Raw genomic sequence first — 12586 nt, forward strand, 5'->3', positions numbered from 1 at the left:
GTGTTCACAACACAAGGATCCAAAAGCCACCAATTGCTACCCATCCGACGACAGCCACACAACCACCTCGACGTGCGACATCTCGACACAAATCCCTCCTGAAGATCCATGTTTACAGAGTGTGAAATTAATGAGGACAAGTCTTGCAAACCTTGACACTCCTAAATAGAGATCTTGACATTCTTAAGTCAGATCGTGGGTTTAATGTAAGAGATACACTTGACCACCTGGCCAGAAGGCCCAGAAGATCACATTTTATCTCCTGCTGATGAACACATCGAATGCAACAGACCAATCACCAACGGCCGTGATCGCCTTTGAAAATGAAAAATGTAAAAAACTGATGTTTCCTTTTAATTATATTCTACCAAAGCTTAAAAAGAAAAGTCTACATAAAATAATCCCTATGCTTTGAAAATATTTTCAACAAGCAGGAAAGCTTAATATGTAATGTATACATTTCAAGAGATTTTGATCAAAAATAAAAATGGACCATTTTCAGACATTTTAATAATTTTAACTTTTGTTTGGCCAGTCAGTATATTTTTAAAAGCTTTGTGGATTTCGGAGAGCTCTCATAATTCTCCGAAAAGATGAAAAGATTTACCTACACAGCAAATGTAATTTAAGATGCAATAAAGTTGTAACTCTTGCTTTCAAGGAATCCAAACTAAATAATGTTTAAGTAATTAAATTTAAATAATGTTTAAAGACTTTGGAGTTATAGTTTCACATTCTGCTTTTGGCTTTTCTAACAGAAATCGATCGTGGAGAGGGCAAATTCCAAATTAAAAAAAAAAAAGTGCTTCAATAGTGTATGTCCCATAAAAAGCACTGCACAAAGGTTCCGAGCGGTCGAACTCTGAAACACAGGTGCTGTATGGAATCCTTTAGAAGGACCGTGTGGTTCTTTTCCACGCGTATCGTTGGATGGGCTCATTTTGCTTTTGTGAACTAAGGAAACTGTTGCAAAACATCGACGTTGGCTCATTTTAAATGAAAATTAAAGCCAAACACATAACTGTGCAAACTCCCCCCCGTCGCTGCCCTGGTTCCACCACCGCACCCCCGACCCGGGCAGCACCCCCCACCCCCGACCCCGGGGGCCGGAGCATCTGCCCAGGGCAGACCTCGGAGGGTGAGCCGCTGCCCTGACCGACACAGGCCGCTCCCGGCCACCCTGGGCACACTCCTGTGGGTGGAGACGCTTCCCTTTCCCTGCGGCAGAAAGAGCCGTGACCCTGGCCCCACCGCACCGCACCGCACCCCACGCCGCCCCTCTTGGAGCTAACGCCCGTGTCCCTCCAGCCCTGCAGGGTCTCGCCCGCTCCGAAGAAGCGAGGCCCGAGGACAGTGTCTCGGAAGAAAGACGATCAAAATCTGAACTCGACGTTTGCTCCGGAATCTTCACGGGGACACTCGGCCTTCAAAAGTCTGAAGAGCTCGCTATTGTAAGGAAACGGGCGACAAAATGTGAAAATTGGGAAGGGACTGAATGAGGGGACTTCACTTCCCAGAAGCGCCGCTGGGCGTCCTGCCGACGGGGCGGCGAGGAAGCCGCGAGGCTGGGTCCCCCCGGGCAGTGAGAACCCAGAGACTGGCCCCTTCGCTACAGACTGGAGCCCCGGTAAACCTTCCCAGCCCCGAAGCAGGGCTCGGGGTCCCAGAGACACAGCACAGCGCGTGGCCCCAGGGCAGAGAAAGCCCCCCCCACCCCCCCAACAGAACCCAGTCTCCTGGGCTTCCCGGCCTGGAGGGAAGCGGCAGGGCCCCGGACCAGCCGAGGCCGCTGCCAGCACCGTCTGACAGTTTCCCGAAGAGACCAGCCCCTCGGGAAATCGCTGCAGCAAAACAGATTCCCGTTCACCAGGAGGGGGCCGCCTAATCCTAAACAGAATGTGGAAAACGTGCTTCCAATGTCCACCCGTGTTCATAATTGCTCTGTCGTCCATTTTGTGTATCAATAATTGCCACACTGCCCTGCAGTCATTTAGAGTTGTTTTTAGCTGTTTGTTAAAACTGTGAGCAAACATTCTGAAAAGAATGACCGGATCCCTTTATCGAGAGTCGTAGGGGAGGAAGAGAACCAGCGGCCACAGTCCACGCAGCATCGACGCTGCACCTGCAAGCTGGCCGCACTGACCGCAGGCGTTCACGGAAGAACCGGAGACTCCCCAGTGGGACGGTGGTTTCCTGCCACGTCCCCGCCATGGCAGGCACGCCAGCCTGGACCGGGAGGGCGGCCCAGCACGACTCCATCAACCCCGAAAGCGGCTCTGGACAGGGGGCAAGTAATTCACCTCCCGGCCCCGGGCGTTAACCCCCGCCCCCAGAGCAGGTCCCGGAGTCTCCCGCATCATTTACGAATGGCTGAGGGCACCGCCGTCCCTGCCCGCGGGCTCCCTGTGGACTGACCCCAGTTCCCCTGGACCCTGAGCGGCAGAAGACAGTCCCCCGGGGCCACCGCCGTCACTCCAGCACAGGAAACCGGTGATGGGCGACAGAGCCACCGCCCACCGACCACAGGCACCTGCTGGCCCGAGGGTGACAGTGATGGCGGCCCCGCTGGACAGCAGCCCCTTGGCTGTGTTCACAGACAATCTTCAAGCTGCCACCCGTGGTGACAAAAAGAGCTGGTGACAGGGACCCTGAACGGAGGGCGGACGGTGTGCCCGGGAGCGTGCCCACCTGGGGTGAAACCCAGCAGGAGCAGCAGGAACGGGCACAGCAAGGTCACAGGTCACGGCACCCTTGGCTGTGGCTGGGCACCCAGCGCAGGGCTCTGCACACGCCTCCCCGGCCCCGGAACAAGGCTGTGGGGCCGGGTCTGCCCGGCCCAGGTTTCAGCGGAGGAGGCGAAGCTTTGAGGAGGTGGAGCAACGCACTGAACAGACCAAACGACTCGCCGCAGCTCCGCAGGGAGGGCGTGCACAGAGTCCCACAGCCGGCAGCCCGCCTCCGGGGCCCAGGGTGGGAGTGCGAACCCGCACCATGCAGCAGCAGCAATAACAACGCGCCACCGCCGGCTGGTGTGGCAGAGGGGCACTCCCCACACGCGGAGTTCGTGCTCAGACCCTGAGTGACAAGCTGCGCCCCCTGACGCTCCCACGCCGAGACTGTGACTCCTCTCCATTCCACGGGTCGGGAAGGCTGGGTTCCAACAGCCGATCCAAGCAGACGCCCTGCGTGCACGGCCGCGCACGCCCTTATTCGGACCGCCCAACGGTGAGGAAAGAGCGGACTTCAGAGGGCAGGTGCACAGTTAGGGCACATGTGAAAAGGTGTGTTTTCCAGACGGATGGGAAAGACCAAAGCTGTGTCGGACTCTGCCCCGGGGTGGTGGGGGCGGGGGTGGGGATGGGGGCAGGGGAGAGACAGAGGGGGCACCTGGTTGATGTCTGAGGCAGTGAAGGGTGAAATCAGCCAAAACGGGAAGGACCGGAGGAGTGGGTGTTTGGTGACCTTGAGCAGGAAAGGATGAGCCTACCGTGAACGGAAGGAAGGAGGGAGGAGAGAGGGAGGAATTTTTACACAGCACAAGAGCTGGAGAAGCCGGCTCGCTGCAGAACGCAGGAGGAAAATGTGCATCGGCTGCCCGTGCTGGAGGGTGGGCTCTCTGCACGATGCAGCGATGACACCGACCGGGGGAGCACCTGGTCCCTCAGTGAGACGACAGTTTCCAAACGACCTGTGCACTGTGCTACAGAGTCACGCGTGGGGAGAAGACCCAGGTGCAGGGCACACCTGTGATTTTCAATGTAGGCACTGCCTGCTCACCTGCGTGGCTCTAGGCACCGCACGCTCACCTGTGTGCTGCCAGGCACCCCCTGCTCACCTGCGTGGCTCCAGGCACCCCCCCCCCCACCGCTCACCTGTGTGGCTCCGGACGTGCACCCTCAGCGTGCCGCTGCTGGCGAACTTCTGGCCGCAGTACGGACAGACCTTCTCCTTCTCGCCGGTGTGGGTCTGGGCAGGGCGGGAGGACAGGGCGGAGGGTGAGTGCGGAGAAGCGGGGGGGGGGGGGGGCGGTGACGGAGTGCCTCTGACCACGGCGAACCGCTCTTTCCCGGATTACGTTCCATCGCAATGATTTAGCGTCCCCACGAGACTTGAACCCGTTTATCACGCGCATCCCCTTGGGGCAGGAGACCCATTAGAACCGAGCATTCCCGCCCCTTCCAGAACAACTCCGTGGTGGACTTCCTGAGCCTGTATGGGGCCTCCCCCCAAAAAAACAGTGATGCAGCAGCGACACCAAGACAGTGCCCGCAGCGAACCGCGTGGCCAGAGCGAGGCCACGGCCCCGCCCGCTGCCACGGAGCACCCCCCCCCCAGGTGTGGTCCCGCATCCTCTGTGCGCCCACCCCAACTGTCGAGGGGAGAACTCGTCTCGGCAAAGGAGTGCTCCCGCGTCCTGCTGGTCTGGCTGCACTAATGTGGCGCAGAACAGACTGTAAATCTGAGTCGACCTTTAAAGTCCGCAGCTGTGTACTGCGTGGTCGCTCTGAAGGGGCGCTCCGGCCCTCACGCACCTCTAATGTGCGCGCTGAACGAAGGCAGATGAGGGGCATCGAGAGCCAGTTGTCCCGCCTCACGCCGCTCAGAGCGGCCGGCATCACAGAGAAAGGAACCAGCGCGTGCTGGCGAGGGGGTGGGTATGGGGGCCCCCCCCGTGCACGGTCGGTGGGAACGTGGACTGGGGCAGCCACCGCAGCAAACGGGGGGGGGGGTGGTCCTCACACAACCAGAAGTGAAACGGCCTTCCTGCCCGGTGTCCCCACTTCTGGGCATGCTACTCGGCCACAGAAAAGAATGAAACCGTGCCATTCGTGACCACGTGGGTGGACCCTGAGGGTGCTATATGCTAGCCACAGCAAGTCGGACAGAGGAAAACAAAAGCCATGTGATCTCATGCCCGTGTGGGATCCACAGGGAGCAAAGCAAACCAAAGAGAAATAAACCCACAGACGCAGGGGACAGACTGGTGGTCTCCAGCAGGGTGGGGGGACGGGTGAAGGGTCAACAACATGGGGACCCCTTCGTGTCACACAGATGCCGAATCATGGTCTGTATGCCTGAAACTTGCACAATGAAAGAAAGTCTTAAAGCAGTTTTCGTTAGAATGCTTCTAAGAGAAAAGAACGACCGTTTCCAGAAAGAAGAGACAGATCAGACGTTTGGAGACAGGTCCTGGCGCCAACCTTCAGACAGGCACCGCCCCTCGGTGGGGGCTGGGGGCCTCCTCGAGCCCGGGGCCAGGTGGGGGCGGGGAGGGGCCGGGGAGGGCAAGGAGGCAGCCGCTGCCTCAAGCGTCTGCGCGGTTCCCGGGGGCTGTTTCAGAACTGTGCCATCTCCACGATGGACGCATCGTCGAGTGGGCCACGTGGGCCCAGGGCACACCACAGTGCTCCCCGGCCCGGGTGTGGGTGGGTATTCATGCAGATGGCGGGCAGGAGTTCCCACCGGACACGCCGTGGGCGGCTGAAGGAAGACCCGGGTGGTGTTTGACACACTTTCCCGGGAGGAAAGGGAGGGGCCGCCCCCCCGCCCGGCACTCGGAGCCTCGACGCGCCCCACATTCTCGTCCCCCACACTCACTCCCGTGTGCAGTGTGAGGCCTCCCCGGCATGCACTGCGTCCTGTTGGGACGACCCCCCCCCCACCTGGGGTCGGCATCCCCGCTGTGCGCGGGTGTTCAGGGAGCGCTCTGCCCCGCGCCTGGGTCCGCGTCAGGGCCCCCCCGCTGCTGCCTCCCCCGGGAGGACTGACCTCGCCCTCGAGTCTGAGGGACACAGCGTGACCACCCGCCGCCCCCCGCCAGCGGCCCCGGCCGCAGCAGACAGCGCTCTGACTCCCCGCGGGGCACCCCGAGCTCCCCAGGCTCCCCCCAGTGCTTCACCCCTGGGACGGCCCCGCCCCCGGCCTCTCGGGGCTCCGTCTCAGGCCAGCGGGACGCTTCCGCGCATCCCCTCCTCCCCGACCCCCAGGGGCACGCGTGCGCACTCCTCTGGATCCGCGCCGACCTGTGCTGGATCCACGTGCGTCTGCCACGGTGCCGGGTCCTTCCCCACCGGGCGGCGGCGGCGGCGGCGGCGCGCTCGCACTGCCTTCGTGAAACCCCCAGGATTCCCCTCGCTGCCTCACCGGTACCTCGTCCTTCACCTCCGTGGCCCGAGTTGGACTTTTTGGCCAGCCGATCCCTTCCAGACTAGCCTTGAAAGGACAGTTCTTAAGGCACCACACGTTTCTCTCTAGAGCACCCGTGTCGATCTAAAGCACCCACGAGAACCGAGCAGCTCCACTCCCCGAGCCCCCGGCCCGCGTCGGTGTGGCGCCGGGCTGCGTGGGTGTGCTGGGACCTGAGGTTCCCACGGGAACACGGAAGCTCTGCTCTGAGCCAGCGAAGGGAGCGGCCCCTTCTGCAGAGCTGGCGCTCCCTGCGCGTCCCGGGCGCGTCATTCTGGCTGCCTGCCCGCCTGCCCGTCGAGTGCACACGCAACGGCTGGGCTCCGTGGCACACGCACCCACACTCCTTCAGCGTGCGAAACCCCCCCCCCTCGCCGCCGCTGCGACTCACCTTCTTGTGGCTCCTCAGCACGGACGGGGTCACGAAGGCCTTGTTGCACAGCTCGCACCGGTACTTCTTGTGCCTCTCGTGGACCACCTGCACGTGCACGCTCAAGGTGTCCTTCCTCTTGAAGGTGGCGTCGCAGTGGTGGCACTTGAAAGTCCTCTCGCCTGAGGGCGGAAAGTCGCGGGAGGGAAAATAAGAGATGAGGGTGCCGGGCCCTGCCAGCCGCCCTTGTGCGCCCCAGGGTTCGTCCCATCCCCCCAAGTCAGCTGCAGAGCCCCGGCCACCTATCACAACACAGAAGGTCATTCTCCACAACAGGTCTCGTCCCTATTTGCCGGGCCACCGTGTGACCGGTGGGGGGCCTCTGACCTCCCCGCAGTCTCTGTCTCTTCAGGTGGAAAAGGTGGGGACTGAACTCATTTTCCGCAGGTGTGATGAGCTTCCTTCAAGTTCCCAGGGCAGGGGCTGGGCTTGGAGGTAACAGGTTCTCGTGGTGACCAAGGGCCTCTGCAAGCAGGGTGACAAACGTTGGGGGCCCTCCTTTCTTCCCTCAATCCCACCACTGGCCCTGTGGCCTTTGGGGGGTGGGGTACAGGCCAGCCTGGCCACAGACAGACAGACAGACAGACAGGAGGGAGGCCCCCAGGATGGACGGGAGTGGTCGGAGCGGCCTGCCCGTTCCGGGACGGGAGGCCACAGCCCCCATCCGGCCCCTGCATGGTCTGAGGCACTCGGTCTCAGGTGCCTGGTCTCAGGTGCCTGGTCGCAGGTGCCTGGTCGCAGGTGTTTGGTCGCAGGTGTTTGGTTGCAGGTGTTTGGTCGCAGGTGCTTCGTCTCAGGTGTTTTGACTCAGGTCCTTAGTCAGGCCTCAGACAGTTTGGGGTATAGGAAGCAGGGGACCCCAGAGTGGCAATTCCCCTCTTCCACCCTCGGGTCCTGGGTGCGGTCTCTCACGGTGCAGCCCGGGCCGGCGGGGAAGCCACGCCAGGAACTGTGTGCAGGACGCTTGTGGCGCTTTTCCAGCCTCCACAGAACGCCGTCTCCCCAGCGGACACCACCCACCTCGTCGTGGTCCGCTTCCACCACGTTTTTCAGCCGTGAGCAGCACCAGCAGAAGACGGAGATCCCTCTCGGGAAGTCATCAAGTGCACGTGGCCCACGACCGTACAAGTGAGACAGACTAGCACGAGCACGTAGTTCCCCTTTCGGAGGTCAGTCACGTTAGCACCCACTCACACGCCCACTGAGACGAGATGCACGGGTAACTCTCCACGTCTCAGGACGGGATGGCTCAGCGCTGACCTTCTCGCCCCCCTCCACTCTAACCAGCACACGTGCAGGAGCACGAGGGCAACATTGTATCAAATACTTAGAAATGTGAAGGCAACATTGTATCAAATACTTAGAAACGTGAAGGTAACATTGTGTCAAATGCTTAGAAGCGTGAAGGCAACATTGTATCAAATGCTTAGAAACGTGAAGGCAACATTGTATCAAATGCTTATAAATGTGAAGGTGACATTGTATCGAATACTTAGAAATGTGAGGGCAACATTGTATCAAATGCTTAGAACTGTGAGGGCAACATTGTATCAAACACTTAGAGACGTGAGAGCAACATTGTACCAAACGCTTAGAACTGTGAGGGCAACACTGTATCAAACACACAAGCACAGTCTGTCCTCCAGCACCTCGATCCTTGGCTTCAAACCGAAGAGAACCAAATAGGCTGAAGCCCAAAGTACTGGATTCCTTCTCCAGAAAATTCCTCACTGGTATCAAAAACAAAATTTCATCTTTCCAAAGAAGTGTCCTGAGCAGCAGACCAAGTTTACCAGCCTCCACAGTGCGCCCGCGGCCCGCTGGCGTAAACCCCTGTTCTGAAGTCCATCCGTCTCTTCGCAGTCCCTTTCCTCAACCCAGGGACAGTGAGGCGGCGTGGGGACTCCTGCGGCTGCGTGACCAGCTGTGTCTGTGAAAGGTGCGGCTGTCCCGTGTGAGGAGAAGGGCGAGTCGTGCTGAGAAGGTCCCCGGGGCCTCGAGGTAATGGCGGACAGCCCGGGGCCACAGCGCCAGCGTTTGCACGGGCACAGATGCACCTGGTCACCAGGGCTGCCCTCCGGGGTCACAGACACTTCGACAGCTTTACCACGTTGGTTCTCAGACGCCGCTGAGGACCAGAGAAATCTCCTTCCAAGATGCGGTCTTGTCCGCTGCCGGGACTGAGCGACTACTTTGCTTTCCTCGGAAATACTAGAAGTGTCGTCGGCAGTACAGGTTGCGTCTCTAGAGAGTGTTCTGCCGTGTGAACGACTTCAGTGAAAAGCAAGACACGGAAGTATCACCGAGACACTCTGTTTTGTCCTCAGTGTCAAATGCCACCGTGTGGGGAGGCCTCTGGGGACTTCAGCGCCTGGCCAGCGAGCCCCCCCCAACCCCGCTGGGCAGAAACACTTCACTCCCTGGGGCAGAGCGCCGGCCATCAGCCACAGAGCCGTCCTTTGCTGCCTATCAGGACACAGCGCCACGTGTGACTGCCAGACAGGCTTTCAGGGCGTTGATGCGTGTGACACATGGGAAGAGACCCCCGCCCAACCACAGAGGAGGGAGAAGTCAGAGCGGAAGCCGCAGGGCGGGCAGGACGAGCAGTGGCTTTCAGACCGGGCGCCTCGGGGCCCCGAGGACACCCCGCCTTGCTCGGCGACTCCGCCATCTCAATCCCCCCAACTAGGAGGTCAAGTGCAGTCTGTACTCCGATCCTTCCCAACCTCGCCCGTCTGTGAGCTCGTGAAATCACCCCCGAGTCCGCCTGCTCCTTGCATCGTGGCACACATTTCTCCCTGGGAAGCGCCTGCATCGTGACGGGTTTTCTTGGCATGTAAACCCATGTAACTGTGAGTTGGAGCAAAACGGAAAACGCCAAGGCCCCCGGAATGTGGGTCCTTCCATTCTCGAGGGACTGAGGAGTCTGTTTTGGAGCGCCTTCCAAAGACACCTCACCGAGCACAGGAAGTGCCCTTCTACACGCACTTTGGCTGATGAGAAGATGTGATGTAACATACAACGTCCCACAAAGGGACCCGACTGGGGAGGTGAAGGAAGAGGGACGAGACGACGGCGAGTGCACACCGCAGACACTCCTGGGCCTGCCTGTCCCCGGGCCCCGCCCCCACTCCCCGCCCCCACGCCGCCCCGCAGACTCACTGTTGTGGATGAGCAGGTGCCGGTGCAGCGAGAAGGGCGTGCGGAACAGCGCCTTGCACTCCTCGCACTGGAACGGCCTCTCCTCGGAGTGGGTCTGTGGACAGAGAAACGGAGTCAGGAGGGCGCCGAACCCGGGCGTCCTCACCAGGACCGGAGTGCGGGCTCCAGAGGAGAAAGAGGACGGGGTGGGGGGGGAGTGCAGGTGATACCCCTTCTCCGGGGGACCTTCTCCGGTGACCTTCTCGCACCCTGAGGCCATCACACAAACGCGCTGTGGCCACGGGAGAGAGCGGCTGCACTTCCAGACCCTCACACCGACGAGGAAGCTGGCCGGTGGCGCGGGCCGTCCCGCCCACAGCCCCATGCGGCTCCTCTGCACGCTCACGGCGACCCCCACCGGCCCTCCTCCCAGAAAACTCCTGATTTCTCTGAGGCCGAAGCCCCTCTGTGGCCGCACACCACAGGCTGTGGCTGTGCGGGGCCAGCCTGTCACCACACAGGGGACCCCACCCGCCCCTGGACATCAGTGAGTGACATCAGGTCCGTTTTCACCCCAGGGGACGCGTCCCCCCGAATTAAACCAGAGTGTCGTGTCATGGTTCACGCGAGGGGACACGCATTAACTATTCATCTTCTGCCAGATGCTGACACTTTCCATGAACGATTTCTCCAACTTCTGGCAGTGACTCAGTGAATAAGAATACTGTCGCCGTCCCCATCCACAGATGGGAAAACTAAGGCTCAGAGAGTTTCGGTTAGTGTGCCGGATGCCAGGCAGCCTGGAGGGGGCGAGTGCCCTGACACGCGCAGCCAGCACAACCTGCTGGTGAGCGGGGAACAGCGGGACCCCCCTGCTGGGCCCCACACTCACAAACGCAAACCGCAGAGCTTGTGTGGTTTCCGTTCTCCGCCAGCGCTACCCCACCCGGTGGGAATCAGCGAATCAAGCCCCATCCGCTGCGGGCGGCAAGGGAACGCCAGTACCAGACATCGCAGTGTGTGTGCTCTCTTACGGCAGTAAAATAAATCACACAGCCGACGGGTCTTTATGATGCACGTGGCACAAAAGTAGGGGGGATGAGCGAGAGGAAAGCCACTTTATTCACAACACGGTGATTCATGCACTCTCCCAGCCCAGGGGACGTGGTAACAGCCAGGATGCAAGCATGACCCACGAAGCCAGGGCCGTGGGGAAGCTGCCGTCACGCCCGGCGTCAGCTCTGAGAGCACGGAGCCAGGCAGCAGGAGGAGCGCCTGGAGACGAGGGCCAACTGCAGGCATTCCGGTGTGAGCTGGTTACGCCGCAGGAGTTTGCAGTGACAGGCGGGAATAACCAGGTCGGTGACTCAGAAAGAGGAACAGGGTTTTTTTTTTTCACTGCACATAAAATATACGAACTTCTAGCATAGGAAAATATGGCATTTCAAATTGATAGGAAAAGCATAAAATGTGTAGTAAGTGGCTTTTAGGCAACTCTACAGACATTCAGGGGAAAAAAGTCCCGTTTATTTCACACCCCTTGGAATAAGATAAATTCCACTTAATTCAGGTGTCTTTTTAAAAGTTTAGAATAAGCCCTGGCTGGTGTAGCTCAGTGGATTGAGCGCGGGCTGTGAACCAAAGTGTCGCAGGTTCGATTCCCAGTCAGGGCACATGCCTGGGTTGCAGGCCACGGCCCCCAGCAACTGCACATTGATGTTTCTCTCTCTCTCTCCGCCCCCCCATCTTCCTCCCTTCCCTCTCTAAAAAATAAATTTAAAAAAATCTTTAAAAAAAGATGCAAATATTTAAAAAAAATTAAAGTTTGGAATAAAGCCCTAAGCTTACTAGAAGGAAATAGAAGTGGATTTTCATATACTTTTGAGTGGGGAAAGGGGTTCTAAGCATGTCGGAAACCCAGGTATTCATACGAGAGAAAGAATTAAATTCTAAAATCCAAGGAAAAAGGTTGGAAACACCCAGATGCTTTGGGCTTCCACAAATATTACACACCCCCAACTCATGCCTGTCTTTCTCGCAGGCCGGGGCACGACAACCGGGGGTGTGACTGATTTTGAAGAACTCGGGGCAGCCAAGTGCCCTGGGAACCAAAGCCAGTGCACGTGGAGACGCTGGCTGAAGCCAACGGCACGTCGGGAGTGGGGACCCGTGGGCGCACGGCCAGGTGAACAGCCTCCCCGGTCACGAGATGGGGGCAGCACCGCATGAACGGGGAGGACGTCACGCGTGGAGTCTCTGTGGGGAAGACCCTCGGGGGCCACCCGAGCTGGGGAGGTGCAGGAAAAACAGCGCTGCCATCAGTCGGCGGGTCCACGGCTTCTGTCTCCAGGACACATTTCACAGGGGCCGGACAAAATGTAGCTTTTTACCAGAAGACCGAGCTGCGAAGGCAGGCAAGCCCTGCCCGGGCATGAACGGCACGACCCTTGAGCTACAGAAGAGCATCCCTGCGGCCACACCAAGCCGCCACGGACGTCTGTATCTGCCGGCAGCAAACGGACGTGTCCTCGGACTCGGGCCACGCAACGGGTCCCTCTGCGCAGCGAGTTTGGTCGCTGCTGCTGCTGCAGGTGCAGGAAACACGTGAGCAAACTCGTCGCAGCGTCGTAGCACCTAATAAAACACCCTGAGAACACCCCAGCAGGTCTGCAGCACGATTCTCGTATGACAATTACCACCAAATTAGCACACCTCTAGCCACACACGCCACACATTAACTTCACGAGGGCAGAATAAAAGGTTCACGAGGGCCATTCGCCGTTAAAGATGAAAACCCGGACCAGCAGCAATAACCATCGCTCCACAGTG

At 59.2% G+C, this 12586-nt stretch overlaps 1 protein-coding gene across 1 annotated transcript in view; it reads right to left on the minus strand.

The window, feature by feature from the left end:
* The window catches only part of PRDM5 (PR/SET domain 5), a 70078-nt gene that overhangs the window by 12376 nt on the left and 45116 nt on the right, over positions 1–12586 (minus strand). The window contains exons 11-13 of the mRNA XM_036031776.1: positions 9779–9872; positions 6578–6738; positions 3873–3966 (exon numbers count right to left, since the gene is read on the minus strand). Coding sequence (XP_035887669.1) covers positions 3873–3966; positions 6578–6738; positions 9779–9872 — 349 coding nt within the window. The remainder of the gene's footprint in view (positions 1–3872; positions 3967–6577; positions 6739–9778; positions 9873–12586) is intronic.

The sequence above is a fragment of the Phyllostomus discolor genome, chromosome 8 (genome assembly GCF_004126475.2).
Source record: "Phyllostomus discolor isolate MPI-MPIP mPhyDis1 chromosome 8, mPhyDis1.pri.v3, whole genome shotgun sequence".
Taxonomy (NCBI): Eukaryota; Metazoa; Chordata; class Mammalia; order Chiroptera; family Phyllostomidae; genus Phyllostomus; species Phyllostomus discolor.